The sequence below is a fragment of the Drosophila simulans genome, chromosome 3L (genome assembly GCF_016746395.2).
Source record: "Drosophila simulans strain w501 chromosome 3L, Prin_Dsim_3.1, whole genome shotgun sequence".
Classification (NCBI taxonomy): domain Eukaryota; kingdom Metazoa; phylum Arthropoda; class Insecta; order Diptera; family Drosophilidae; genus Drosophila; species Drosophila simulans.
This window is the reverse complement of record NC_052522.2, coordinates 4,810,071-4,836,631: the sequence shown is the minus strand read 5'-3', so window position 1 is coordinate 4,836,631 and position 26,561 is coordinate 4,810,071. Positions and strand designations below refer to the sequence as shown.

Sequence of the window (26,561 nt, the reverse complement as noted above, 5' to 3'; positions counted from 1 at the left end):
CAAGGACAACCTTAAGTAGGCACCCCCCTTGCAGTTAGTTAGTAGGTTACCTTAAGAAAGCCCGAGCACTACAGCCTCACCCTATATCTAAGTTCCAGGTTTACCATCACGACGCTCATTACACTGGCATTAGCGAATGCACGGATCACCGACTTTTCGCATGCCAACTACATCCCTGTCGTAGATGGTAACGTGCTGGTTTTTGAACAGCGTGACCTCTTAAAACATTCAAGCAACTTGTCCGAATTCGCTGTCATGATAGACGAGACAGCAAAATTATCCGAGTCCTTTCCCCAATCGCATATGCGTAAGCTACTAGAGGTCGATACGGACCACCTTAGAACTTTGTTGTCCGTCCTTAAGGTCCACCATAGGATTGCCAGGAGTCCAGATTTCCTAGGTACAGCTTTAAAGGTAGTGGCTGGCACTCCCGATGCCACGGACCTTCTAAAAATAAAGATTACTGAGGCGAAACTAGTTGAGTCTAATTCCCGGCAGATAACCATAAATTCCGAAACCCAGAAGCCGATTAACAAGTTAACTGACACCATTAATAAGGTGATCCGTGCCCGCAAAAGCGACTTGGTTGACACTCCACACTTGTATGAAGCGTTATTGGCGAGAAATAGGATGCTGTCTACTGAAATTCAAAATTTAGTTCTCACTATTACTTTGGCCAAATCAAACATTGTAATTCCCACGATTCTTGACCATGCCGACTTGAAGTCTCTCGTAGAACAAGACACCCCTATCATCAGCTTAATAGAAGCCTCCAAGATTAGAGTCCTCCAGTCCGAAAACAGTATCCATATTTTAATTGCCTATCCCAGGGTCAAGTTCAGTTGCAAGAAAGTCGCCGTTTACCCTGTATCCCACCAACACATCATCTTACGCCTCGACGAGGTTACGTTGGCCGAATGCGAACATGACACCTTTGCGCTGACAGGATGCACTGACACCACACACTTCACGTTCTGCGAGCGGTCTCGGCGCGAAACTTGTGCGCGCTCACTCCACGCAGGGAACGCAGCCCAATGCCACACTCAACCCAGCCACTTGCAGGAAGTAACTCCCGTAGATGACGGCGTTGTGATTATCAACGAAGCTTCAGCTCGCGTCAGCGCCGATGGCAGCCCAGAAGTACTGGTCGAGGGAACCCACCTGGTGACCTTCGAGAGAACGGCGACCATCAATGGCTCCGAGTTCGTGAACCTACGGAAGGCATTAAGCAAGCAGCCAGGCATTGCGCGCTTCCCATTGCTTAGCATCGTCGGGCACGACCCCGTGCTCAGCATCCCTCTGCTACACAGGATGAATAACGAGAACCTGCTCCCCATCCATGGCTTTAAGGATGACGTGGAATCTGAGGGTCCGCCTAAACTCTGGTTCGTGGCTGGTGTGGTCCTAAACATTGGCTTAATTGGCTCCTTCGCACTTTATCTGGCATTGAGGAGAAGACGAGCCTCCATGGAGATACAGCGTACCAACGACACTTTCAACATGACCGAGGACGGCCATAAATTTGAGGGGGGAGTAGTTAACAGCGCATAATATAATTCTTAGCAACTAAGTAGCTCTCCATATAGAATGCTGTCGCGCCAGAATGGAGTTAAGCGCTCTGCGCAAAGAACGCCCGGCAACGGAAGGCTGGTTGCCTCTCGCTGCGAGAGATGCTGAGTCGGCTTTGCCGACTCGTCCCGATGGCGCGATGCATTGCTGTTAGGGTAAACTTCGTTCCATATTTTGTAAACTCTTTAGTCTCAGTTTTGCACCACAATAAAACAGAACGTGCTTTAATTGTCGCTCCTATTGATTCTTACGGCATTGCATGGAAGTGAAATAACTGCACATTTCTACTTCTTCCTTTTGTGCACTCCTTCCAATTTCATAACGTTGCCTGTTGGCATATTGCTACGCCACAAGGCTAGACAATAAACCAAAGGGGGCGAAGTCAAGCCCTCCAACCTAATCTTCAGTAGAAGACACCGGCTAAAGTCGTCCTACCACCGCTGTAACCTTGAGGGAGGAATCTCTGGACATCGCGGGACAACTCCTTACCATAATTTGTATTGGGGAAATAAAGAAACAAGATTTGATCAATTGTTGTTATTTAAAATAAAAGTTGTTTGGTCTCTTTAAACTTGTTTTGTCCATTAACAGTTCTTTAAAGAAGAATACGAGTTTGTTCTATTCATTGCCCATTTTAAATAATATATTTATAAAATCTTTTCTCTATACGAAGCCTTTGTTGCTATCTGAGTCGAATTTATGAGCTTAATCCCAATCCTAGGCATATTGTTTAAAAGATAGTTCAAATATTCAAAATATTCTGCAAAAAAATATAAAGTAGTTGTAGGATTTTTGTTTTAAAAATGTTTTTATTATTGTTAGTTCGGGTTTGTACTCGGGTTGTTCATAGTGGATTCAAATTGACTAATACGCTCGACTTATTGTTAGTTTCACTTTGAGACTGTCAAAGTCAGGACTTCTTCTGGAAAAACATCCTCGAAAATCTCAAATGCTGCGGTGGGAGGTGACACAATCGGCGGCTTAGTGGCGACGGAGCTTCAGACGACGGACGGTCTTGTAGCGGTAGCCATCGCTGGCCAGGACGGTCTGCTCGGCGGGCACATCAATGATGGCAGAGGCGGCCTCCTCCACGGGGGGCAGGTACTCGCCGGAAGGCAGCTCAGAGACATCACGGCGGCGACGGATCACACGACGCACGGTCTTGTAGCGGTATCCATCATCAGCCAGAGGGGTCTCCACACCAATAGCCTCGGAGGCGGACTCCTCAACGGGGGGCAGGTACTCAGCAGAAGGGAGCTCATTGACATCACGACGGCGGCGGATGACACGACGGACGGTCTTGTAACGGTAGCCATCATCAGCAAGAGGGGTCTCCACGGCAATAGCCTGAGAGGCGGACTCCTCAACAGGGGGCAGGTATTCGGCGGACAGCTCGTTCACATCACGACGGCGACGGATCACACGACGGACAGTCTTGTAGCGGTATCCATCATCAGCCAGAGGGGTCTCCACAGCAATAGCCTGAGAGGCGGACTCCTCAACAGGGGGCAGGTACTCAGCAGAAGGGAGCTCATTGACATCACGACGGCGGCGGATGACACGACGGACGGTCTTGTAACGGTAGCCATCATCAGCAAGAGGGGTCTCCACAGCAATAGCCTGAGAGGCGGACTCCTCAACAGGGGGCAGGTATTCAGGGGACAGCTCGGAGACATCACGACGACGACGGATCACACGACGGACAGTCTTGTAACGGTAGCCATCATCAGCCAGGGGAGTCTCGACGGCAAAAGCATCAGAAGCCGACTCCTCAACAGGGGGCAAGTACTCAGGGGACAGCTCGGAAACATCACGACGACGACGGATCACACGACGGACAGTCTTGTAACGGTAGCCATCATCAGCCAGGGGAGTCTCGACGGCAATAGAATCAGAAGCCGACTCCTCAACGGGAGGCAGGTACTCGGCAGAGAGCTCATTCACGTCGCGACGACGACGGATCACACGGCGGACGGTCTTGTAACGGTAGCCATCATCAGCCAGAGGAGTCTCGACGCCAAAAGACTCGGAGGCGGACTCCTCCACAGGGGGCAGGTATTCACCGGAGGGGAGCTCGTTCACATCACGACGGTGGCGCAACTTCAGGCGGCGCACGGTCTTGTAGCGGTATCCATCGTCGGAGAGAACTCCCTGCTCGGCGGGCACCTCCACGAGATCGGAGGCAGATTCCAGGTTGTTGTCCACTGGCGGCAGGTAATCCGTGGCAATGGAGGCCGCCGAGGCAGCTGCGATCACAGCAAAGGCAATGACAAAGAATTTCTGCAAGGGAATAAGCGAAGGAGAGGGATATTGGTTAGTCCTGGTCGCAGGATGACTGCTGGAGAACTAACCATTTTTCCAGAAGATCCAAGACGATGTCTGCTAGATTAATCCAAAGTTGATTCTGTTTCCAAACCAGACCCAACGACACTATTTATACACAAACTGCGCGAAAAGTTCTCGGCTGACCGATGTCCATTCACTTTGCGAGATCAGATGAACTGAGATGAGCTACGATGATCGCAGAGGAAACCGGTTAACAAGCGCGGACTACCGCATCGATCGATGGCTTCTTCTACTGGGGCCGAACTCAGATTTGGATTGTCTAGTTGCTATTGTCAAAAAGTGTCTCAAGCACCAATTGAACTCTGGCTGGCCATATAAGATGATTAGCGCGGCCAGCTGCCAGAAGACAAAACGAAAGTAAACAAAGACTAGCCGGCGAAGTCCGCAGATAGATTTGTAGATATTTTAGATTTGTAGATTCGTAGGCAGATGGAACAATGGTCGAGGGCTCTTCGATTGTCTCGATTATTTGCATCGATTTATGTCTGCCATATGCCTGAATAGATCGGATACATTTGTGACAATCCATTACCATTGGTAATTGCAAGCGGAAGTCGCCGCTTTTCAATGTATTTTTGGAGGCTCTTGCCTCTCGGATCTCGATGATCGCTTAAGGCCAAGATCGGCCGAAAGTATTTATACGCCATCTCGATTGATACGCGCTTGATGGTCCATCGAATGTTGGAGTGTTGCTATTTTCGGTTTTTGCTCGCCACGCTCCATTAGGCGGCTATTAATAGATGCATGATTTAAGAGATCGCCACTTTTCCAATTTTTAATTTATATTTTTAAGCCGAAATGGCGTAGATGCTCCAATTGAGCGGCAGGCGAGCCATAAATCTTGCGGATAAGCTGAAATGGCTTGGCAATCTCCCACACACAGCGTTCGATAGTTCGGAGGAATAGGAATCCATTCTGGCGATGGGAATGTATGATGGAGCACCACTTGACGATGCCAATGGCATTGGCTTGGCGGGAGTGTCGAGTGTGGAGCTGTCTGTCGAAAAGCGTTTGATATGTAGATGGGTTATAAGAATAGAATGGAATGTGCTTTTTATAATACTGAAACGTGTTAACTCATTCGTGTATTACATCCTGTTGGGCCCTGTGTTGTGTGTAAATTCTTGTAATTCGAATTTAAACTGCGCACGAAACACCGATATCTTTCTTTCATTAACTTTATTTCCTGGTCATTTCGAATAGGGGCAAAAAACGGTCTTAATTTCAAATATATTCACACAGTGCTTCGTGGGGCTTTATGCTTTCGTTTATTCATTTGTAAATGGCACACATAAAAAATATATCCAGCCAGGCTGTATACTACTGTGCATATTTAATTTATATCTGGCAATCAGCATCATCATCATCAAAATGACACTGCCCCTCCAACTTGCCACATTGCCCCAGGTGAATACGGAAGGAGGGGTCCCAAAAAAACAAACAGGACGGTGCGCTTTCGGGCTTCCTGGACAGCGGAATCAAACGGAACAAAATCAAAATACATATCTGCATATAGATGGGACAGGCGGCCCTTTGCGCCATGGAAAAAGACATAAACAGGCACAGATCCGGGATCGCCACCTGCTCCACGGCCACATGCAATCCCAATCAGTCGTCCAGTTGGCACAGACAAGCCGTGCCCCGATTAATCCAATGCATGGGTTTCCGGGAACACCTCAGCTGCAGGTACATCACGAAATTGGTGGAATGGCCGGTGGTGGACAGGACGCCCCTTCGCTCGCTGGTCTTATAAACGGGACAGTCGTAGACGGTCTCCGGCTCAGCGCCGGCTGTGGAGCGGGGTAGATCCTCCAGGGCTTTCAGCACGGGTCGCAGGTAAATAACAGGCAGTGTATCGAACAGGACCTTCGAGAAGGACTCGTCCACCTCCTTGGTTTTGCGATTCCAGCGGGCGCCCTCGATAAATATGCCCTACATTCAAATAAAAAACTTGTCAGTTGAATCAATAATAAATAATAGAATTATTAATAGAATTACGAAATAATTTAAATGCTATTAAATAACTGTGGGTTATATTGGAGCATGCCAATCTATTTTTAGCTACTGTCCAATTTGCATGCATTGCGGGAAATGAATATATTAAAAATAGTCTTACTTGAATAAACTTGGTCTCATCATTGACCTCTTTTTGTTCCTGTTGCGTGTGTGGGAATGTTTTAGATTATAAAAACTCGTTCGATTTGTATTCTATTCGGGTTTTGTGTCTGCATAATAAGTTGGCTTATAGACTCACCCGGATGTATGCTCCTATGTCGGGAGTTCCAGGGACTTGTACCTCGAACTTGGTAACCGCGAACTCGATCAATATCATATCGATTTGGAAGCGATTCTTGCGCGAGTAGTTCTGCAGAACGCCCGTGATGAAGGATTGGGTGAAGTAGAAGCCAGATATCCAATAAACCATCGGTTCGCCGTTGTCTATCCACTCCTGGAAGAAGGCCAGCCTGCGAATGGAGACGAGTTATCTTATTTTTCAATTTATTAATAAATATTAAACATGCGACAACAATGGAAATGGGCGAATGGCAAAAACGGCCATGGGAATGGGAGCGCACACAAAGCATTTGGCAGGAGCAGGAGCACACAAACAGCATCGTCCTTTGATGTCAAAAGCAAATAAGATTTTTGCCATGAATGGCAGTGGCAGTGGCAACCACAGGAGGAAGAGCATCGGATGTGTGTGCCGTATACATTTATTATATTTGCACAATTGAGGCAAAGAACGAATGAAACGAAAAGAACTTCGAGCAGGACGCACGCGGCGTATTACTGGCAACTCAGCTCAATACAATGCCATATTGAGGGCTGTCCGAATGTCTAGAAATACTACTAAAAAAAACTATTTCTATCCCAAAGGAAAAAAAAACAGTTAATCTAAACTATTCCAATAAAATGTAATACTTAAGGCAAAACAAACTAACTAGAAGCTTTATAAGAAATAGAAACAGGCTACCCAGGAAATCTTTATATGAAGATATTTTTTCAGTGCACTGAACATGACTGCATCAAAAGGCTGGGAAGGAGTACTCACCGGGCCAGAAGGTCGCTCACGTAGCTGCCCAATGGCTTAAGCGACGGATAGCTTTTCTTCAGCCAGTCCGCCGGCAACTTGCCAATGACCATCGAGGCGTGTGTTCGCTCCAGTTCGGGAATCATGGCAATCTGACCCACCACGGCCTTGCCCACGTTGACCAGACTCTTCCGGATATATGAGAGCAGGCGATTGAAGCGAATCAGCTCCTGTCGCAGCACGGTGTTCATCGAATTGGTGTAGATCACGGGATACGTCTTGGACACCTCGTCAATGTTGAATTCCTCTGGCAGTTGCTTGAGGACCTGTTTGCAGATGGCTATGGCCGGGTCCTCCTTGGCGCCGCCAGAGGAACTGGCCTTCACGGAGGCCATCAAATCGGTCTGGGTCAGCAAAACGCCACTGATGAGCTGTCAAAATAGTCGATTGGTATTTATTGTTATATTCTTTTTGAAGTAGACCTACGGCATTAGTTTCCTTAACATTGCGGTTGATATCCGCATTTTCATGCAGTCCGTAGACCTCGGGATGGGGACTCAACGGGAAACTGGAGACATACTCTATGGAATTCAAGCGAGTGGGACTCATGGGCACCCGATAGGTTCCAGATTGAGATAGGGCATAGCTGGGTAAATAAATAGGTTAGCATTGCTCGGCAAAATGTTGAGTTTGTTAACGAACTTATCCTCTTCGATGGTATTAGGATTATATATCATGTTGAGCAGCGATAGTATCAAACGGCGATCCTTGTCGTCAGTGACTCGACCTCCGTAGTTGCACTCTCCAGTCAAATACACATGGCCGCGGAAGGGAATACTCTGACTTTGGTTGATGAACATCTTCAACTGCAACAGGGAGATTCTGCACGAATGTACATTATGAAAAGAAGTTACGTTATAATTTCCAATATTTACAACACAACTATATGTTATTACTCACTTCAAATCGGACTCGTTAAACTCGTAGGGAATGTTCCAGCCCAAGGGCCCAAACTCTCGTCTTTCCTGGACGACGGCGTGGAAGAAGACCAGAGCAAAGACGCCCCTCAACCAGCACTTGTTGGCGCTGTCCGAGAAGAGGAAGGCGTTGGTGAAGAACTTGTCCCGCATCAGCGGATCCGAGGTGAAGGAGCGATGCATGTTAGCCCTGAGCCCCTTGGGCGGTTCGTTCGTCATCTTGACGGAGTTCTGCAGCACGGAGACGGGGAAGACGGCACTGGGATAGGATGTGCACCACAGCCGATAGTCATGGTTGGCTCCATCCGTCAAGGTGGTGTCGTTGCAAATCCGCTCCAGGTCGCCCATCCAGCTGATGGCGACGTGACAGTTCTGCAGCACCACCCACTGGCCATGTCGGGCGGCCTCCATAATCATCTTCTCCGCTCGCGGACCCTGTCCCTGACCCAGTGAGATGGTTTTCAATCTGTTTGGGACGAGATGTGCTTAGCATAAATTTCTTTAAAGAGCTGGATGAAGCTCAGATAGGTATGCTGCGGAAGCGGAGGCGGAGGCCACATATCGACAAGGCGCACATGTCGCGCTTAATCGAAAACAAGCCACCACCACCTCCACAGCCAGCACCGGCAGCTTCACCATCGGCATCATCACCCACCCATGGACACGGACACGGAAATATGAGCCACTCTCGTTAATTAACTTACTTGTCGTACATGTTGCGTTGTTTGGCGAACATGAAGAGACTGGCCATGGGATCCGATCCGGCCGAGAGCAGGAACACCAGCGGAATTTTCGGCGAGCTGTCCGCGAACGAGGCAGCCAAATCGAAGGGTGGCGGCTCCACAAACGAGCGGTCCAGGTTGCGCGTAATGAAAGCCTGACAAAATCGGGGGATATTAAATGTGCACGCCGTGCCCCAGGGGCCTTGGGTTTTCGGCTACGGATGCGGCTCAACTTACCCGCACGGCTGGCACCAACTTGTCCGGACGGAGAGACTTGATGACGATCAGGAAGTACATGTCGTTCACCGTGTTGTGCGGTGCCGGCAGCTGCAGCTGGTCGGGATTGCTTGCGTCGTAGAAGTTGTGCCACTCATCCGAGTGCGTTTCCATCATTTGTGGCAGGTTCTTGAGGCTATCGTGGGAAAAGGGTATAGGTTTCGAAAATTAAAGAAGATTTATTAGCCTGCACTCAGAAAAACTTTCTTGAATGTTGAATGATATTAATAAATGTGTTATATATAGGAGGTGAAATCTCGGCCGTAAACATATATTATTAATAAGATAGAGTCCTTACCCATCCAGATCCGCAGCCTTGCAGACAGAAGCCCAGGATTTATCTGGCAGCCAGGCACCCAAGGGATTCGGGGGAATACTCTTGTATCCAATGCCTCCTGTGAGGAAGAAGAGCAGTGCTGCCTTCTCCACTCGACCCTGCGAGACCAGGATGCCCAGGCACATCACCAAGGAAATGACCAGTTTATCCTTCTCAAAAAGAGAGCGACACACATTCGTGTATATGGACTTGGTGAAGTAGTCATTCAGGTTTTTCAAACGTTCGCTCAATTGATCGGATTTCGGAGCCTTCAGAATCGTGTTGACGAAGAGATTGAGGAACCAAGATAAGGAATACTGGTACATGGGATCCACATTGGCCAACTCGCTGATGCAGAAGAACAGGATGGCCGAGTGCTTGGACACGGGAATATATTGCTGCCGTGCGGCATCGATCTCAATTTCAGTGGCCACGGCGATCACCTGCTTTTCCTGAATGTCCTCCGACAGAATCTTACTAGATGAAAGGATATTGATGGCGTTCTCGTCTTCTAGCACATTGCCCTCTGATGTGGAAAGAACCTGGGAACAGTGTTATATGTAAGTTAAAATACCATTAAGATAAGTGATCGGAAAATAAGCGGCATTTGATTCTCGTTAGCATAACATTTGAATGATTTTTATTTAAGTATTGCAAGTTATGATCTTTGCATACAGTAGAATGCGCCGCTATATTTGCGATTTAAGCATCCTGCTTCCAGTTAATTGAATTGTCATTGGCCAGGCACAAAAGCATAAATTGCTAGTCCGGCTCTAATTGAATCTGCTGAGCATGGCCAGCGGATTGGAATGGAAACTGCCTGAGCAGGAGCAGTAGCTGCTCAAAGAGCATGCGGGGGAATAAAAACATTTATTATGCCAACAGCAGTGGCAAAAGGAGCAGGATGAGCAGAAGGAGCAGCTGGAGCAGAATCAGCAGGACGAACAGAATCAGCCAAAGAGCCTTACCTCTAATATCTTCGATTCGATGGTGTACAATGCATCACGATTCCTTGCGGACTCAATAATCAATTGTTCCTTCTTCTCTTGCAAATCGGGACGCTCGTGAGCCACCACAATCGCCAGCAATTGTTCGCGTAATCCCTGTTCCGTTATCATGAAATTTAATACTGTTACCTAAACAGAGGAGACAAAATGGAGAAGGCAGGACAGGATCAATGGTGGTGGTGGTTAGTGGTTGCTGGATGGTGGAGCCATGCCACACCGAGAGTGGCACGTAAAATGGAAGGAAAACTCAAAATAAACACACAATGTGCCACAAAAAAAAAAGCAAGCAAAAATTGTGTGGGCGTTTGAGGAGAGGATGGTTGGCTAAAATAGAGATGGTTAAAAGGAAAACTGCTGACAACAGTTGCAGCATAAAAAGCGATGGCAAACGGCAGCAGGAGCGAAAAGCTGGAAAAATTTTATAAACACGTCGACGGAGGAGCGGGATGAGCACAATGGGCAGGACGAGGCATTGGGATAGATGTCCTCAATGCCGGGGCTTCGACTGCTAGTTATGCAGCCACCTCGCACGTACATCACCATTCCGCTCTCGCACATCCACATCCACATCCTCGTCCCTATCATCGTCAATGCCAACGAAAATTTGCATATTCCCAGCGCCTGCTGCCGCTGCATCGCATCCTCCAAATATCAATTTAAGTTGGTCGTTTTATTACACAACTAACGTCATCATTGCCACAGACTGCAGACTGGAGATGTAGGTGGAGCTGGAGCTGGAGCTGGAGCTGGAGCTGGAGCTCCCATTATCCCGCTCTTCATATCTTCTTTTTCTTTTGGGGACAACTTACCATAACCATCACTTCCGGCGGATAACGCGGATTGCGGAGACAGGTCGTTATGTATAGACGAAAGTTGGGATTGTATTCTATCATTTGGTCGCCGCTCTTGATAAACAGACCGCCCTTGTGCTTGATGACGTTCTTCTCCAGAATGGGCGTCAAGTTCGAGTCCAGCTTTTCACCTGTACCCCCCGGGAAAGAATGGTAAGTCATTGTGAGTATTGGAAATGGGACAATGGGTCCTCTTTAGAACTTACCCACATTCTCGATGAGCACAGGCTGTCCAAAGGTAATGGCCAGCTCCAGTACTTGCATATAATTAGCATCACTCTGCTTGATCACCTTTAGGTTGTTATTCTTCTCCATGTTCTTGATCCATTTGTTGGCTTGCACTGCCAGGAATGAGGAACATGATACCGGAAGGACTGATAACGCTGGAACAACTTACCCTGCGGATCGATGAGCAGCGAGTAACGACTGGAATTGGTCACTATGATGCCATTCTCCACCGAAAAGTTATCAGCGGGTAAGCCAGCCAGAGACCAAGCTCGAATGGTCATCGGATGACCCAAAGTGGTGGCCAGTGAGAAGGTTTCACTACTCGGAATGTGCTTGCGCTTGCACAGGGCATTCCAGTCGTCCAGGATATTAACACGGTACTAAAAACAAAGTGTTGAGGTCTTAGCTAAATATGTATGTTACAAAAAATGTAAGCCACAAAAATGACCTGTCGGTCAATTTAAAAAAAAAAAACACATCACAAAAGAAAAGCGGAAAGAATCACGAAAAGAAAAATCAATGTCACGTGCTCATGCATATTAAAAGCCTTTATGGAAGGGAGCCCGGGAACGAAGGACGTTGACAGGACCTTTACCTGTCATCGCTAGACGGAGACATATGTATGCTCCAACCAAAAAACAAACCAGAACCAACTTACCTCCGTCGTGAAATAGCCCAAGTAAGCAGTGCAACCGCCGGCCAGCAGGACATCGCCCACAATGTTGCTAATGGATTCGTGAAGATTCTTGGCCGCCTCTGACCAGCGGGTCTTCTCACCTCCAAGTCCGCCCAGCAGCTTTTCAGCTCTGAATGGGAATGGAATATAGATTAGGGAAAAATTCTAAGCCTAGGACACCCCAGCTAGGACTCACCTGTTCAACTTTTTCTCGCAGTTGTCGATCTCATCCTCTAATCTCTTCTTTTCCCGCGACTTTTCCGCAAAGAAGTCGTTGAGCTTCTGCAGCTTGTCGAGAATAACCTGGAGCTCCGCACGCTTGGCATTGAGCTTCTCCATCTGCTGGGACAGCTCCCCTTCGGCCTCGGCCAAAGCCGCCTTTTTAGGCATCACGATCCTGGCCACCTTGTCGTATACATCCATGGCGCGCACCCAGCGGCAAATGCCCTCGCAGGCCATCGAGGCAGCCTTGATCTTTTCCGGCACAAAGTCACGATCTGCTATGTACTTCTCCCGAATCCTCTTGATAATGGCCGGTGGAATGTTATCCTTGTCGAAAGTCTTCAAGGAATCCAAGAACTTCATGTCACTGAGCATGCGCATAGAGGGACCCCAGTAGTCCTCAACCATGTGACCGCTTGGATCCGGTTTTCGATCGGGCTTGATGCCCCTGATCACACACACAGCCTCCATGGTCAACTTGACGCCATAGGGCGGGTTCTTCATGGACTTTACTATGAAAATATCAGCTGGCTTCAGGGTGTTGAGAGCCTCCAAGGCGGCCTCCATGGCGGGAATGGCCTCGGCCAGATCGGTTTCACAATCATCCTTAATGGCCTGGGCAGCAGCTGCGGCTTCATTGGCCGCCGCCTCGTCCGCACCCACCACTTCCTTCTTTTTCTCCGCTTCGGCCGTCTCACGTTCGATGTTCACCATTATGCGATCCGTTTCCTCGGACAGGACTTTCAGCTTGGGCTGCAGATCATAGAGGTTCGTCTGCATTTCACCCACTTGACCAGCGGCGAAATCGAGCTTCTCCAAACCTGTTGTATAGCGATCCCTTAAACGGGTAATCTCGTCGAGCTTTCGGGAGTAGAAAGTGCGAAAGGCCTTAAGCAACTCCAAATAAGCAGATGGTGTCACATAGTTTCGGCGATTTAGCTCCAAGTAGCACTTTTCACTCGCATCCACCACAGACTGGTGGAAGTACATAACGCAGTCGACCAGGTCTGCCTCCAATTGGGTCTGCTCCCGCTCTTCACCAACAGTTTCGCGACGCACTTCCTCCTCGTCTGCATCAGCAACATCCTTGCTCTGGACCGGCTCCTGTGTCTCCTCTCCATGCGGTCGGTTCAGGTTCATTGAACTGACAAAGTAAACTCCCACGCGGGACAAGGCCTCCTCTGGCCAGGGCATATACCAATCGATGGTGCAGCAGTTGATCAACGAAGGATACACACGGATTCGCTCCTTGAAGGAATCCCCGATGGGTGAGAAGGCCAGTGCTATGTGCAGCTGTTCCCGGATACGGTCGATGTAGTAGGCGTACACCTCGCTGGGCAGAGTGTCCAAAATTTTGCCCTGCGGTGAATCATCTGGGGTTAGTTACCAGTCATCTCGGTTTGTGTAAGGGGGTTGGTCAGAGGGAGTTGCATTTTGATTTATGGTAGGAATGCATTTAGCTTTCTGAGTTTCAGTGATGCAAAATTTGGCTACCGTTTACTAAGCAGCTTTATAAAAAACTTAATTGACCAAATTACTCTATGTATAATACTCAAGTCAAAAAAGATATTTCTTAAAATAGAAAAATGATTTCCCATATGAGCAATGATTATAAGCCGAATAAAAATGTATCTCCATCACTGTTAACGCTCGATTTGGCCAGTTTTTTGTTTCTTGGTCGACAGCACTCACTCTTTCTCTTCACACTCACCAATTGTTTGGCTACATTTGCCATATTCTCCATAATGGTTGCCTTGTCCTCCAGCTGATAGAGATTGGGCAAATCACCGGTATTAAGTATGCCATTGATATCCTCCACGTAGCCTTCATCCGTTGCCTTCAATCGACCGCAGGGAGAAACAGAGAATCAGTACCTGAGAATTCACAATTGTGCAATGCAAATCGGACTGCAGTTCGAGTTGCAGTTGAAGTGGAAGTTGGCAAGGCACTGCATTGGGGGATGGGGGGTTTTAACTGAAGTTGAGCTATGCTGCTGGCCAAATGCATTTTTATGTAGCCGGGGAGCTAGCCCTTTTGCCCAGAGAACCTGGGACATGCATTTTGCATTCGCCTAAGTGGCCTTGTCCCAGGACTCAGGACTCCCAGCACAGGACTCTGGACACGGGACTGCAGGTAGGACTAAGCAGGAGGAGCCAGCTCCCCGTTGGTCATTTCGGTGTAATTGTTAATTAATATCTGCATGGGGCTTTGTTGGCCCGGACAGAAGACTACAGGAGGAGATAAATCATTGATTGGATGGCCCAAGGATTCCGAAAACATTCTAATGCTTCGAAAAGTTTTCATCGAACAAAAACGAAAAGGCAGGGAGCAACCAATCCGATTGAGTTTCAGCATTTCAGAGTTTGTGCAAAACAGAATTAAAGCAGTTTTAATCCGGTCAAATGGCTTCTTATGGATCCCCACTTTTGGTCACGCTTCATGGTCAAATGGAGCCGGTGGACAAAAGGCGCATTAGGCGAACACGGAGCATTATAATGTATAACAACAATGTGTAAACACACCTGCATATTGTCTGGCACATATATCGATTGGATTTTGGCCATGCTAATTTATTGACCAACATTTATTATGGGCTGAGGTGCGACACCACACGCCGCCTTTGTTCCGCTGCCAATTTTCTGAAGCCCACTCATGTGCTCTTGATTTGCCATAATTTGAGCCGCTGCCTATGCAAATTACCGAGCAATAATCAAGTTAGTTCAACAATTAACCTAATTATAAATGCAAATTCTGGCAAAACAATGAGAGCTGCTTCCGTATTGAAAGCCCAATCGAGCCAAATTTAATTGTCCCGGCACTCGTTCGACAAAATTTTGCCCCGACAACGGACGGATCCCTGCCACTAATCTCTGCTTAATTTTCAAGAGTATTCGAATTAATTTCAATTTAATTTGGCAATTTACATACTCAGATTACCACGAAGTCAGAGAGTCGAAGTAGAGTCTTTATGGGTTTATTGTTCCCTACCCGTGCTGAGTTTTGATTACGAGGCGATTTACAACCTTATTAAAACGCCATTCTGATGGATTTGCATATCCACATCAGTCCACTAATCGATCGCTGTTTTTACGAGCATTGGTTACCAAGTTAACTCACCTGTGCGTCGGAGAAGAGGAACACGGTGTGGTTAAGATTGAAGCTGGCCGACATTAGTATCTTTTTGAGGTCGTCGCGCCAATCCGTGATGGTGTAGCTCTTGGACACCTGCACCGTCATGAGCCGGCAATCCGCTATGTAGGCGGCCAGACGCGCGGAGCTCCGACGTCCTGATCCTCCCATGCCCACCATCAGGATGTTGCCGCGCGGCATTTGCAGCACCCGGGAAACCCTATCAAGATATGAAACATTGTTTTTTTTTTTAATTCCTCACACTTACCTGCTCACATGTTCGATGGCAAATCGGAACATGACCAAATCCATTGGCGTACTCGAGAAGGAGTTGTACTCCCTGAGGTAGTACTTCATCAGTTTCTCCAGCTTCTCGTAGGTATCACCCTCATCGTAATACTTGGGTTCCGCATCCGGTTCCATGTAATTGCCATAGAAGAGATTACGTAGATCGTTGTCGGTCAGCTTCTCGCCCGGTTCGATGCGCTCACCAAATGCCTGCTCCAAGGGGAAACGCAGATTGGATTTGCAGGCATCCACGGCCATCACGAGCAGACGATCTCGGTCCTGCTGGTCCACCAAACTGAAAAAGAACATTTAGCCAAATTATATATTATGTCACATATCTGACGAAGTCATCTATACTGACCGGTCGTAAAATACGCGATATGTCTCATGGGCCCACAGGCGACCCAGCTTCTCGGGATCGGGCAGCCGCTTGGGGGGCACCATCACGATGCCCTGGAAGACACGGGTGATGTCGCGCAGGGAAAAGGAGTAGTGCGACTTGGCTGGCGTGGGCAGGAAGCTGCGAATCGCATCGCGGTACACACTGACCATGGCCTCCGATAAGCCCTGCGAAAGGATAACACTTACTCACGGCCAGGTGCAATAAAAAGCCCAAACACAAACGAAAATTGGAGAGAGAAACAGTCGAAGTTTTGGGGAAATGGAGCTATAAAATACGCCATTTTAATTTTATTATGTACCCAACGCTTGGATGCGCGCCAAGCACGGCAGACGACACAGGGATGGACCATTGACTCCACTGACCAGACAATCATCCTCCAGTGGCAATTTTGGTTCGCTTTTTACACGAATGCAAATTGGGCCCAAATAGGAATTTAAATTTAAATTTCTTCACATACAAAATTTAAATTTTAAGTCAAATTAATATTATTTATACCCGTTTAAATTATTTAGTTGATAGCAAAAATGTATCGTTGCGGAGTAGTACTATTTCAAACCAAACCAGTGAATCTTAATATGAACAAGAGCTTAAATCAAAATTAAATTAAAATTATTTGGTATGTGTGATATGTGAAGTCCCACTTAAATTCAAAAGCATTTCTCTCTCTACATTTCGATGTTTGGGCCATGAGGAAAAGATACGTACACGGGATAGCAGAGCCACCTTTTCCGGATAGCCCTTGGAAAAATGCCAATCACCAATCGTTGTGAATATGCGAACGATGGTTGAGTCCTCAAAGGAATCGACGGCCACCACGAACATGTGGCGATAGAGACGCGGAAAAATGAAGTTACTGCCACCCAAAGTGCCCATGGCGCACATCAGAGTCTGTCGAACGATTGGAGTTCATAGATGGAGTGGGGAGGAGCAGGAGGGCAAAGATGAAAACTTTACAGATAACTTATGGCCAGTTTATGAACGGAATAAGTTGTCAACTGGCAACACCACCTACCATGTCCACCAGCTCGATTTTGGTGGTGTCCACGAGGTCCGACCAATAACCATGATCCAGCCAAGTGCGGAGGAGCTCCAGTGGAGCCTGGGAGCCATAAGTATCCTTCGATGGCATGGCCACATCGTCGCAGAAAACAGTGCACTTTAATTGGCAATATTAAATGAGAATGTAAGTAATTATCATTATTAATTGTAAGCCTTAATCACCTTCTTTCCGAGTGAGGGTCCAAAAACTCCTTTGCGCCGCCTGTCCAACTTGCTCATAATCGTGTCCTGCACCATTTGTGCCGAGGTCCGTGCCGAGAAGTTTATGACGTTGACCAGGTTGGCGAATTTGGGCATGGCCAGCAGATTGCTGGTAATGATGGCACTCTTTCCAGTTCCTGTAGGTCCAACGACCAACATGGCGTATGACTTGGAAATGCAAAAGTCCTGCCAATAGGATATGTATCCCGTTTCCTTCGTAGGCACAATAAGCTCACTGATCTGGGCATTCTCGGGGAAGTTGGACGTGGTGCTAGCGCTGTCGTCGCTCTTCTGCCACGTCCACCAGTTTTCAGCCTCATCGAATCGGTAGTCCAGGAAGAGCAGTTTCTCTGGGAACATTTGACCGCGGTTCAGAGAGAAGTACTTGGGCTTGGGGAAGTTCTCATTGGAACCGTAGATAACCTTTCGCAGCAGTGCATCAAAGGTCTTCTGACCCTGGCCAGTGAGAGCCGAACAGTAGGCCCAGGCGAAACAGAAGAGGAACATTTGTTGGAACCAGGCTTGATTGAACTGCTTGTGCTTCTCTAGGAAGTGCAAGAAGAACCGCGAGAAGGTCTGGTACTGATAGATAGGTGAAAGTTCCAGCATTTGCTTGCACTGGGGCAGGAATTCCAAGGCCGCCGGCACCAACCACTCCGTCATGTCCTCGAACAGCGTCATGTAAATCTCACTAAGACCCACCTTATTCACCAATACATTGATGAAGCTCTTGTGGAGCGCCCGCCATCCCAGTTGCGATGGCTCCATGTAGATCATTCCGCAACGCGACACGGTAGCCGGAGATGCCTGCTCCAAGTCCGCCGGCTCGAACATCATGTTCATCAGCTTGGTCATCTGCATAATCTCGCCGGACATCAGGCAGAGCTTCTTGTTGTCGTCCAGCACGGTGTTAAGATTCTCGATCCACACCGCATCCACTGGACCATCGAACATCACCCATGCCCTCTCCCCCTTGGGTCCTTGCACCTGCTCCCTGAAGGTTTTGGCCAGCACTCCGTCGTACCACTCATGGGAAACCGGATCGAAGCGCCCGTAAAGTTGGCCCATGGTTATGGCCTTTGGATTGATGATGCGAAACGTGACCGGGAACTCCTTCAGTGTCGCCTCCTCGTCGTTGGAAACGTTACGCAACGTCTGGGCTAAGACCTGACGGAAACATTATTATTTATAACGATGATTAATACCGCTTTTCCTCAAAACAAGTGTTTTAATATACATAAGACAAAAAAGGTGGAAAACTGCAATTAATTTATTCCTGTGCAGATTAAGTCGTTTGTTAACTCATTAATTCCAGGCCATTTAATTGGCTGGACGGCGAAATTAATAGGTATGGAGCATGAAGTGTTTCCGAACCATGGGTACTCACCTGGTAGGCAGTGGTCTTTCCGCCCATCGAGCCACCCACTATCATCAGGCCGTGACGCACCAGCAGCATCTCGTATATCTGCAGAATTTTCTCCAAATACCATGGCGTCGCCTGCAGATTCCGATCCGCCAGGTTGATGTGCAGCCACTTGAGTATGTCGCCACGTTGCGGCTATCCGGCGTAAATAAAATATGAACAGTGGAAAATGGTATGCAGGCAGTTAATAAATGATGTTTAAGAATGTATAAAATGCCTATGGCCTGCCACAAAGGAGAAAAGTCATCTTTGAAAAATGAAGAATATAATTTAGTCTCATATATGAAAAGAAAAACCATCAGCAAAGAAATGTTCAATATTTTTCGTAATAATAACCGCTGCCCGATGTAATAACCATTTTTGTATTTATAAATAAACCATTATCGAATTAATTGACGGCGCTTGCAGGTCATTACACCTGAAGAATGTTAATTGATTCAAACCGATGACTGTAATTTTGCTTACCATTGGCAGCTCAACGCCGGGGAATAGATCCATATAGATGCCGATGAAGAGGGAGATGTCCTGCTCCAGGAATTTTGGCAAATTGACATCCACAATGGCGCGCAGGACAATCTCCGGCTCCGGCAGGTCAACATAAAGCCGTCGCAGCGAGGCGGAGGCCAACAGAACGGACTTTACGGCGCGCATTCCTGGCAAATAAAGGTACAGTGAGACATCGATAAGTAAACCAGTAACAAATAGAGCTTATAAGCGTAGTAATGAATTTTATATGTTTAATATAGAACCCCCTAATAAGTATACCTAAAAAGTGCGTATTATTTAATAAGTTATTTGGTTAATTATTGTTTACACTGTTTCATTTGTAAGGCAGCGAGATGTGCGAAAGGTGGTCGGGTGTGGGAAGTTGGAGGTTTTGCCGCATTAGCTTGGCAGTTATGCGAGCGCATAACTCAGCGCGAAGTCAGTAGGTTCAGGCATTCGACGATGCCGTTCCCGATGGCGACGACGAGGCGGGAGTTGCAATACCTGGAGTCCTGGCCCATCCGAAAACCATTCCCTGCGCATCCTGGCCTCATCATTATAGCGCCAGGGAAATGCTAAACTTTCGCAACGTTGCAAAAACAGCTGGACAGGAATGGGGAGCGCGGAAGGGGGGCTTGTGGGAGGGCAACTAAATGTACAAATAGTTTTTATTATTACTTGGCAGAGCGGCAAATACAATGTGTGTGTCTATGTGCCATTTGTCTCTCACACATGCAACACAAAAGCGCAGCAAACTTGCAAGAAAGTTTTTCAATTTAAACTCAAAATAAGATACTGATCAAATGTACTTTGCACATAAACTTGCACACAGCTGCCTTCCTGCAATTGCAGCCAGCGGCCGGCAAAAGGATGCACAAAGATGCACACGCACACTGGGAAGCCCGGACGGAGTGGCAAACACAGACATGTTGTAATGTCATATGACATGTTACGTCGTAAAAGGAGCAATATCTTTGCCTTGAAACAAGCGAGCAAAAGGATGCACGAGAAACGCTGAGAAGGAGACACGCACGCAGGACATGAGACATCCGGAAAGTTGGGTGCCCACCATTCCCTCCAACAAAACCATACCCGAACTCCCACAAAGTTGAGCTGCATGGATGGAAAAAAACACATGTTGTTGACTACTTTTGCGCCTTATTAGCCAGGTGGAGCGACAACCTTGCCCTCTGACCAGGTCATGTCTAAAACCAGCTACATGCTATGGTGATTTTATGCTTCAGCGCAACGGAGTTTCCGGAACACAGAGAATGAAGTCAGTAGATGGAAAAGAAATTTTAGTTCGAGGAAGAAAAATCACTCTAAAAATATATAGTTTTCCCCCAATATTGCACCCAAAATTAGTAAGACATATAATTCAAATATATTATGGATTTTCCAGAATTTCTTCTGAAACTCTTTACTCACCGTAATCGTAGTGGGACTGCGAGGACAACTGCTCGGAGCACAGCTTGTAGGCCTGGACAATTTTCTGCGAGAGATTCCTGGCCATATCGAATCCGTTGGAGTACAGGGTGATCTCGCCAATCATGGCGTAGTCCGGCACCATCATGGCCACTGTGCGGAACAGGACCTTCAGATTGTCCGGCAGCTCTGTTCGTCCGGCGTAGCTGTGGGCAAAAGTGCAGAATGAGCAGAGGAGACACCGGATTAGAGCCCGTTGGGCAATCAAATTCGTCAAAGTGCAAGTGCTAATGGCATAAATACTAAACACAGGCTCCTCACAGCTCTCCCAATTTCCCAATCCCTGGACCTTCCAATGGCCAATAACCAATATGAGTGACTGCTCTTAAGGACGTCTGGTTGCGTGACAAATTGGCAGGCAGGCAGGAAAAAGCAGAGTGGTGCAAAGCAAAGCAAAGCGAAGCAAAGCACAAAAAAAGCACACTTCTAGCCGGCAGGAATGGCAAAGCAAAAGCGACGTCCAATCGAAATTAAGACCTTCGCTGAATGGCGCAATCAGTTACGGCCGGAGAGGGCTCGCACCAGGACCTGAACCAGAACCATAGGAGCGGGAGCAGGAATATGGGCAGGAGGATTCACAGGGCCTGGCTAATATGCATGTTTGTCGCAGCTGTTCCACATGCATGCCAAAGCAATAAATATCCCGATGGGAAAATCTCCAATAACGCAATAACTACCAATATCGGAACGCAGTGCGTCCACCTCCAAGTGGGTGGCTAATAGCCCTCTCCGCCGTGTCGTTCGTATCAGTCGTATCTACCGTATGGTAGGCTTACAAAGTAACTAAATGTATTTTCAAATGCCCAGTCCAACAGAACGAAAAAAAGGAAAAGTAAAACCAGGAAGTGTGGAAAAAATGCGATGCGTGAAACCGCAGCTGCTGTTCCCAGCACTCAGGCATCCTTGTGCATCCCAAAAACCCCGCTACTCACCCGGGATTCATGGTTATGAATATGGAACAAGTCGGATCCAGTTTGAGCATCGTATCCTCGAAAAAGAATTTCACAACCTTGCGTCCGATGGCCCGCTGGATGGTCAGGATCTGTTGCGCCACCACGGAGAGCACCTCCAGCTCGATGCGGTTGAACTCGTCGAAGCAGGCCCAAGCGCCCGATTGTGCCAAGCCCTGCAAGGAATCCATAGAAATGGGAATGGGCATGAGTGGATGAGGAGCAGTCAAAACACACACACCCAGTGCGAGTGAACAATCCCGAATAGGGCTGCAAAAAATAGCACACAAATAGAAACAGAAATTCCTGGACAAGAGTGCAAGGGAAATATCCTTGCACACACACACAGACGAACACACTCACACCGCTGTTCGATTGGGGAAAAGTGGAAAAAGCAAACAGCAGCATACACATTATTTTCTCTTTCTCATGGCTCGGTTTCTGTTTTCTGGTTCCTGGGGGCCAGCAGCGAAGCAGGGTCGATATGGCTAGTGGTACTGCTACCGCTACTACGACCCTTTGATATGCTTCCTTTTGCATGTTGCAATAAATATGCTGTTTTATCCCAGCTGGAAGCCTGCACCTCCCACACTCCAGCCCACTTTTCACCCGGAGCAGCACAAATAGAACGCCAAAGCAGCGAAACTGACCTGACTGCAAGCGCCATACCATGCCATGCCATTCCGAACCATATGGAGTGGGCGTCGCAGGTCGGAATCTATCAGCTATATATCCCCATGAGCTGTCCGATGGCCATGCATCGCAGTATCTATGGTTGGCCGAAGAAAAGGTTCGAATTTCCCCTTATTAGGGAAATCCTTTACGTAGAACTGTTGCTGTTGCTGCAAATATGAGGATTTCTAACGAACTGATTTTTCGGTATCCTTTAGGGTTTCAATTATTGCAACAGCAACAAATGTTCCAGCAGTTTTGAATGAACTTCATTTAGATACGGGAACATAATATTTCATTCCGAATATCATATTTACATATATGCGGTAAACTTCTATTAAAATAAAGATGATATCTATATCCAACGCATTGGTTAGTTTGAGTATTGGCTGATTAATCTCAAAAGCCAAATTGTGTAATGATAAGCAAGTGAACAATATGTCGGATTTTGTGCCAAAAGGGAATTATATTAAAATGAAAATGATATTCTATACTCCACCCCATTGCTAATACAACTAGTTTGGTTAATTGATACTCCCTCAAAATCCTGTCAAAATACTATACTAAACAAGGAGATTGACAAACTTACTATTACTTACTATAAAGCTGCCGTTCAAACTAAGCACAATGGGGAAACCATGGGGACAGCTGTTGCTGCTGACCGGGCATGGGGCATCCACTTGACCACCTTTAAAGGTGCCTGCATGGCAAGTGGCTTCTATTGGTCCTGCCGCAAGGACCTCCCCCGTTTCCCTCGAGCTGCACTCCACACAAAGAGTTTACATTCTGTTGCGCGTTCGCACGCTTTTTGCAGTCACTGTTGTCCCTACACCCGATGCGGTGGCTGCCGTCGTTCCGCTTGGCCCCACCATTGTGCAATTAGCGCCTCTTTGCCTCCAACCGAGGTGCAGGATGCGGAGCAGGAGGTCCTGGAGGAAGAGCTGCTGTGTTAGGAACTTGTTTGTCCAGAGCACGGAAAAATGGTGTCTGTTGCCTTTGAACACTTTCAACTCCATTGAGAGTTGTTTGGCGCCAAGCGACAAGAGTGATGGAACAGGTTTACCCACGGTAAAGGTATAATGTAGAAAATTAAAAAAGATACAAGCTATCTCAGTGATATTCTGGCTAATAAAAAATTAATATTTGAATATTACATAGGATATAGTATAGGATGTTACAGAAATTATCCATCTCTACATTTCCATGACTCATAAGGAAAATTGAATATTTTGTTTCAATGTGCATAAACCCACTATAAAGTCTAGGAACCCATCCCACGAAAGTATCTTACCCAGAAGTGCAGTCATCCTGCCTGCTGCGGCGATAACTTTTTGCCATCCATTGGATGCGCCTTTTGTTCGGTGCGACATCCATTGTTGTGGCCATTTTATTTGCATTTAATTTATTTACGATTACTTCTCTGGCTGGCGCAGGAATTGCTCTCGAATATTTCGCATATTTTGCCAATTGCAAATTACTTGATTGTCGCAACATTGTTTCCCAGACATTCCCAGCCCGGCAACGAAAAATCAAAAACCGCATCGCCAATCGGCGGAGTGGGAGAGCATCGTGTGCTGGAGATTTACGACTTCCTAGAGATTATTAGAACAAATGCCAATCCAGTTGGTGACAAAGCGAGCGCAGAACGACTTTCTAAAGCCCCACTCGACTCCAGTCCGAAAACCAGACGCAGAGACCCAAATTAAGCAATAAAACGAATAAACAAATGTCCAAACTCAAGTGGATCCCAATCGCATAAATTCATTAATTTAAATTGAGCGGCCAGCGAGCGCTGGCAATTTATGGGCTCTCCAATCGACGCAACTAAACTAAAGTTGCCGGTTCGGTCGGGTCGTTATTAATACAAATCCCATGCAAATGAACAAGAACACTAGGTGATCACTTTACCCCGACCACCTCATCATCGCCATCAAATGGCTCCCGTGTTTATGGGGCTTAGGAACTATTATGCAATTAGCCGTGTGAGCGTATTATGCGATTAGAGCCTATGGCAGCATAAATTTTACTACAAGATTTCAGCACCCACTTAAGATGTGCGTGTGTTTTTGGGGAATGGCAAATGGCGATGGGTATGGTGATGGGTATGGTGATGGGAATGGGAATGGGGATAGGGATGGATGTCCAGGAGGCAACGGTTAACGACCTGCAAATAAAAATTTGCATAAACTGAAGTGGAGGCGCACGAAGTTGGCTTTGGAAGAAGGCCGGCCATTACTTTCGCAAGCTAGCTAATTAGTCAACAGCCAGGGGAAAATACGATTATCCCGGTGCTGCTGCATAAATTTCAATAAACATACATATAGTATACGTATGTATAGTATATATGGCAAGAGAATGGGGAATTGGAAGGGCGCATCGAAAGTCGGCTCCACTGTGTCTGACATTAGTCCAATTAACTGGGCTCGTGCGGTATTGAAAGTCACGATTGTTGCGTGTGCCGCCGCATCAAGACGAGTTCTTTGTCTGATTAATGTGCTCCATTAGAAAGCATTCGAGCAGCGAATCGCAGACAGCGCGACGCTCTAGAACCTCTCTATGCATATGTAGATAAAATCCGGACTTCGGGAGGCTCACCTTGAAGAACTTGCCAAGCGCCTTGTAGTCCAGTCCATCGGAGCAGTTGAAGACGACGCACTTCTTAGCCACCGCCTTGGCCAGATCCTTGCAGGTCTCCGTCTTGCCAGTTCCGGCAGGTCCTTCGGGAGCTCCTCCCAAACACAGCTTCAGGGCGCCCATCAATGTGCTGCAATCGAGCGGGTTTTGGGAATTAATATAGGGAGCGCAACAAAGAGTTGATGGATGGGGCGGGAAAATGGAGTGGACCCTCGCTTTTAATATCTATTTCGGATTTTTTCCCATTTCTCACGGCAGCAGCTTAAAAAATTGTCATTTATGGGTGGCTTTTTATTCTGACCCAAATAGAAAGAATTATTTTTAAATTGGGTATATAGGGTTAAAAATGGAAATGTATCTTAAAGATCATTAAATGATATAATTTAACACCAGCTTGAAGCTGAACATTTAACATTTAACCATTCTAGTATTTATTTAGTAAGTGTGTTAAATTTATATTGTTAATAATATAGGAAAGGCATATAGCCTTGAAAGAGCTCAAATGAACTGAAATGAAATTTACGTTTTTCTTAGAAATCACTTTACTTCTTTGAGGATACTTTTTATTCGACTAACCAGCTCCGAATGTCATTTTAAACATTGCTCATTTTTTGCCGCTTGTTTTGCAAGTTCATATTTTTATCATATTGGCAGTGTCCCCACTTTGGTTGCTTGTGCATATATTTTTTAGCTTTTCCGGCATAGCCATACAAATATCTATATACACTCGGTTATGTTTTTTGTTTGTCCGCTTTCGCTTCCCCCTTTTTTAACTATGCCGGCATGGGTGTGAGTGTTAGTGTGCGGCGTATGTGTGTGTTTGTGTGAAAAACTGTCCAACATTGATTTATTTGTTTAATATAAAAGTTTTATCGGAAACCCCATTAAAATGTCCTTTCTGCCGGCTTGCCAACGACGGCCTGCCAGCCAGCCTGCTGCCATTTCGTGTGTCCTTCCTTTAGTCCTGAATATTCCTGAATATGTTGTTCTTGTTGCTGTTGTTGTGTGTTTGTCGTAGGCAGCTTAAACATCAAAAAGGTTTTCAGCTCTTTTTGCGTATTTTGTTTGCAAAAATGAAAATAAATTTAAAATGCACCGAAATAAAATAAATATTTTCCCAATAAACGTGCCTGGCTTCCCTTCTGACTTTTAGATGCACTGTATATGTGGAAAGGAGGGGCTTTGCCAACGGTTTGTCAATTAATATTTTCGATATTCATACAGGGAGGGCATCGTACAGGTGTGGAGTGTTGGTTTTTTTGTTGGGGATTTGTGTAAGATATATAGACTATGTTCTTGTATACGAACCGGTAGCAGCGATCCGTGAGGGGAGTTACCACCAAGCGGGGCAGGTTGCCCAAGTATTCCATGCCATATTCGACATCTGTGACCACCATGCTGACGCACACCCAATCCTCGTTTTCTGGGAATAAATCATGGATTTATAGTTGTGGTCTCCTGCTGAAACTTTGAGGCACCAAGTAAACTCACTCTCGTTAACCTTCCAATAGTATCGGAGCTGGGAGATCCAATCAAAGTCCTGGATGTTGGTAATCCGGCAATCCGTCAGGTATTTCACAACATCGCGATCTGGAAAAATTAAACTAATT

At 46.8% G+C, this 26,561-nt stretch overlaps 2 protein-coding genes across 4 annotated transcripts in view; both read right to left on the bottom strand.

The window, feature by feature from the left end:
- Positions 1–2,358: 2,358 nt before the first annotated feature.
- Positions 2,359–4,080, bottom strand: LOC6736833. Its single transcript, XM_039293414.1, has 2 exons — positions 3,921–4,080; positions 2,359–3,849 (listed from the first exon to the last, which is right to left on the bottom strand). Exons 1-2 carry the CDS (start codon positions 3,921–3,923, stop codon positions 2,551–2,553), a joined length of 1,302 nt encoding a protein of 433 aa, XP_039149348.1. The 5' UTR covers positions 3,924–4,080; the 3' UTR covers positions 2,359–2,550.
- Positions 4,081–5,160: 1,080 nt separating this feature from the next.
- Positions 5,161–26,561, bottom strand: part of LOC6736831 (dynein axonemal heavy chain 3) — a 34,643-nt gene continuing 13,242 nt past the window's right edge. The window contains exons 24-53 of one of the 3 annotated variants that reach the window (XM_039293411.1): positions 26,443–26,541; positions 26,260–26,374; positions 24,913–25,081; positions 21,628–21,821; positions 20,639–20,841; positions 19,190–19,377; positions 18,689–18,859; positions 17,263–18,468; positions 17,054–17,197; positions 16,747–16,929; positions 16,000–16,205; positions 15,619–15,933; positions 15,339–15,570; positions 13,933–14,058; positions 12,196–13,580; positions 11,982–12,129; positions 11,493–11,703; positions 11,302–11,436; positions 11,054–11,226; positions 10,206–10,373; positions 9,220–9,779; positions 8,883–9,057; positions 8,628–8,800; positions 7,907–8,389; positions 7,649–7,828; positions 7,433–7,592; positions 6,968–7,377; positions 6,170–6,380; positions 6,032–6,070; positions 5,161–5,847 (exon numbers count right to left, since the gene is read on the bottom strand). In XM_039293411.1, the coding sequence (XP_039149345.1) occupies positions 5,524–5,847; positions 6,032–6,070; positions 6,170–6,380; positions 6,968–7,377; positions 7,433–7,592; positions 7,649–7,828; positions 7,907–8,389; positions 8,628–8,800; positions 8,883–9,057; positions 9,220–9,779; positions 10,206–10,373; positions 11,054–11,226; positions 11,302–11,436; positions 11,493–11,703; positions 11,982–12,129; positions 12,196–13,580; positions 13,933–14,058; positions 15,339–15,570; positions 15,619–15,933; positions 16,000–16,205; positions 16,747–16,929; positions 17,054–17,197; positions 17,263–18,468; positions 18,689–18,859; positions 19,190–19,377; positions 20,639–20,841; positions 21,628–21,821; positions 24,913–25,081; positions 26,260–26,374; positions 26,443–26,541 (8,486 nt within the window). In that variant the 3' untranslated portion in view covers positions 5,161–5,523. The other 2 variants (XM_016170887.3, XM_016170886.2) reach the window with 2 other exon arrangements.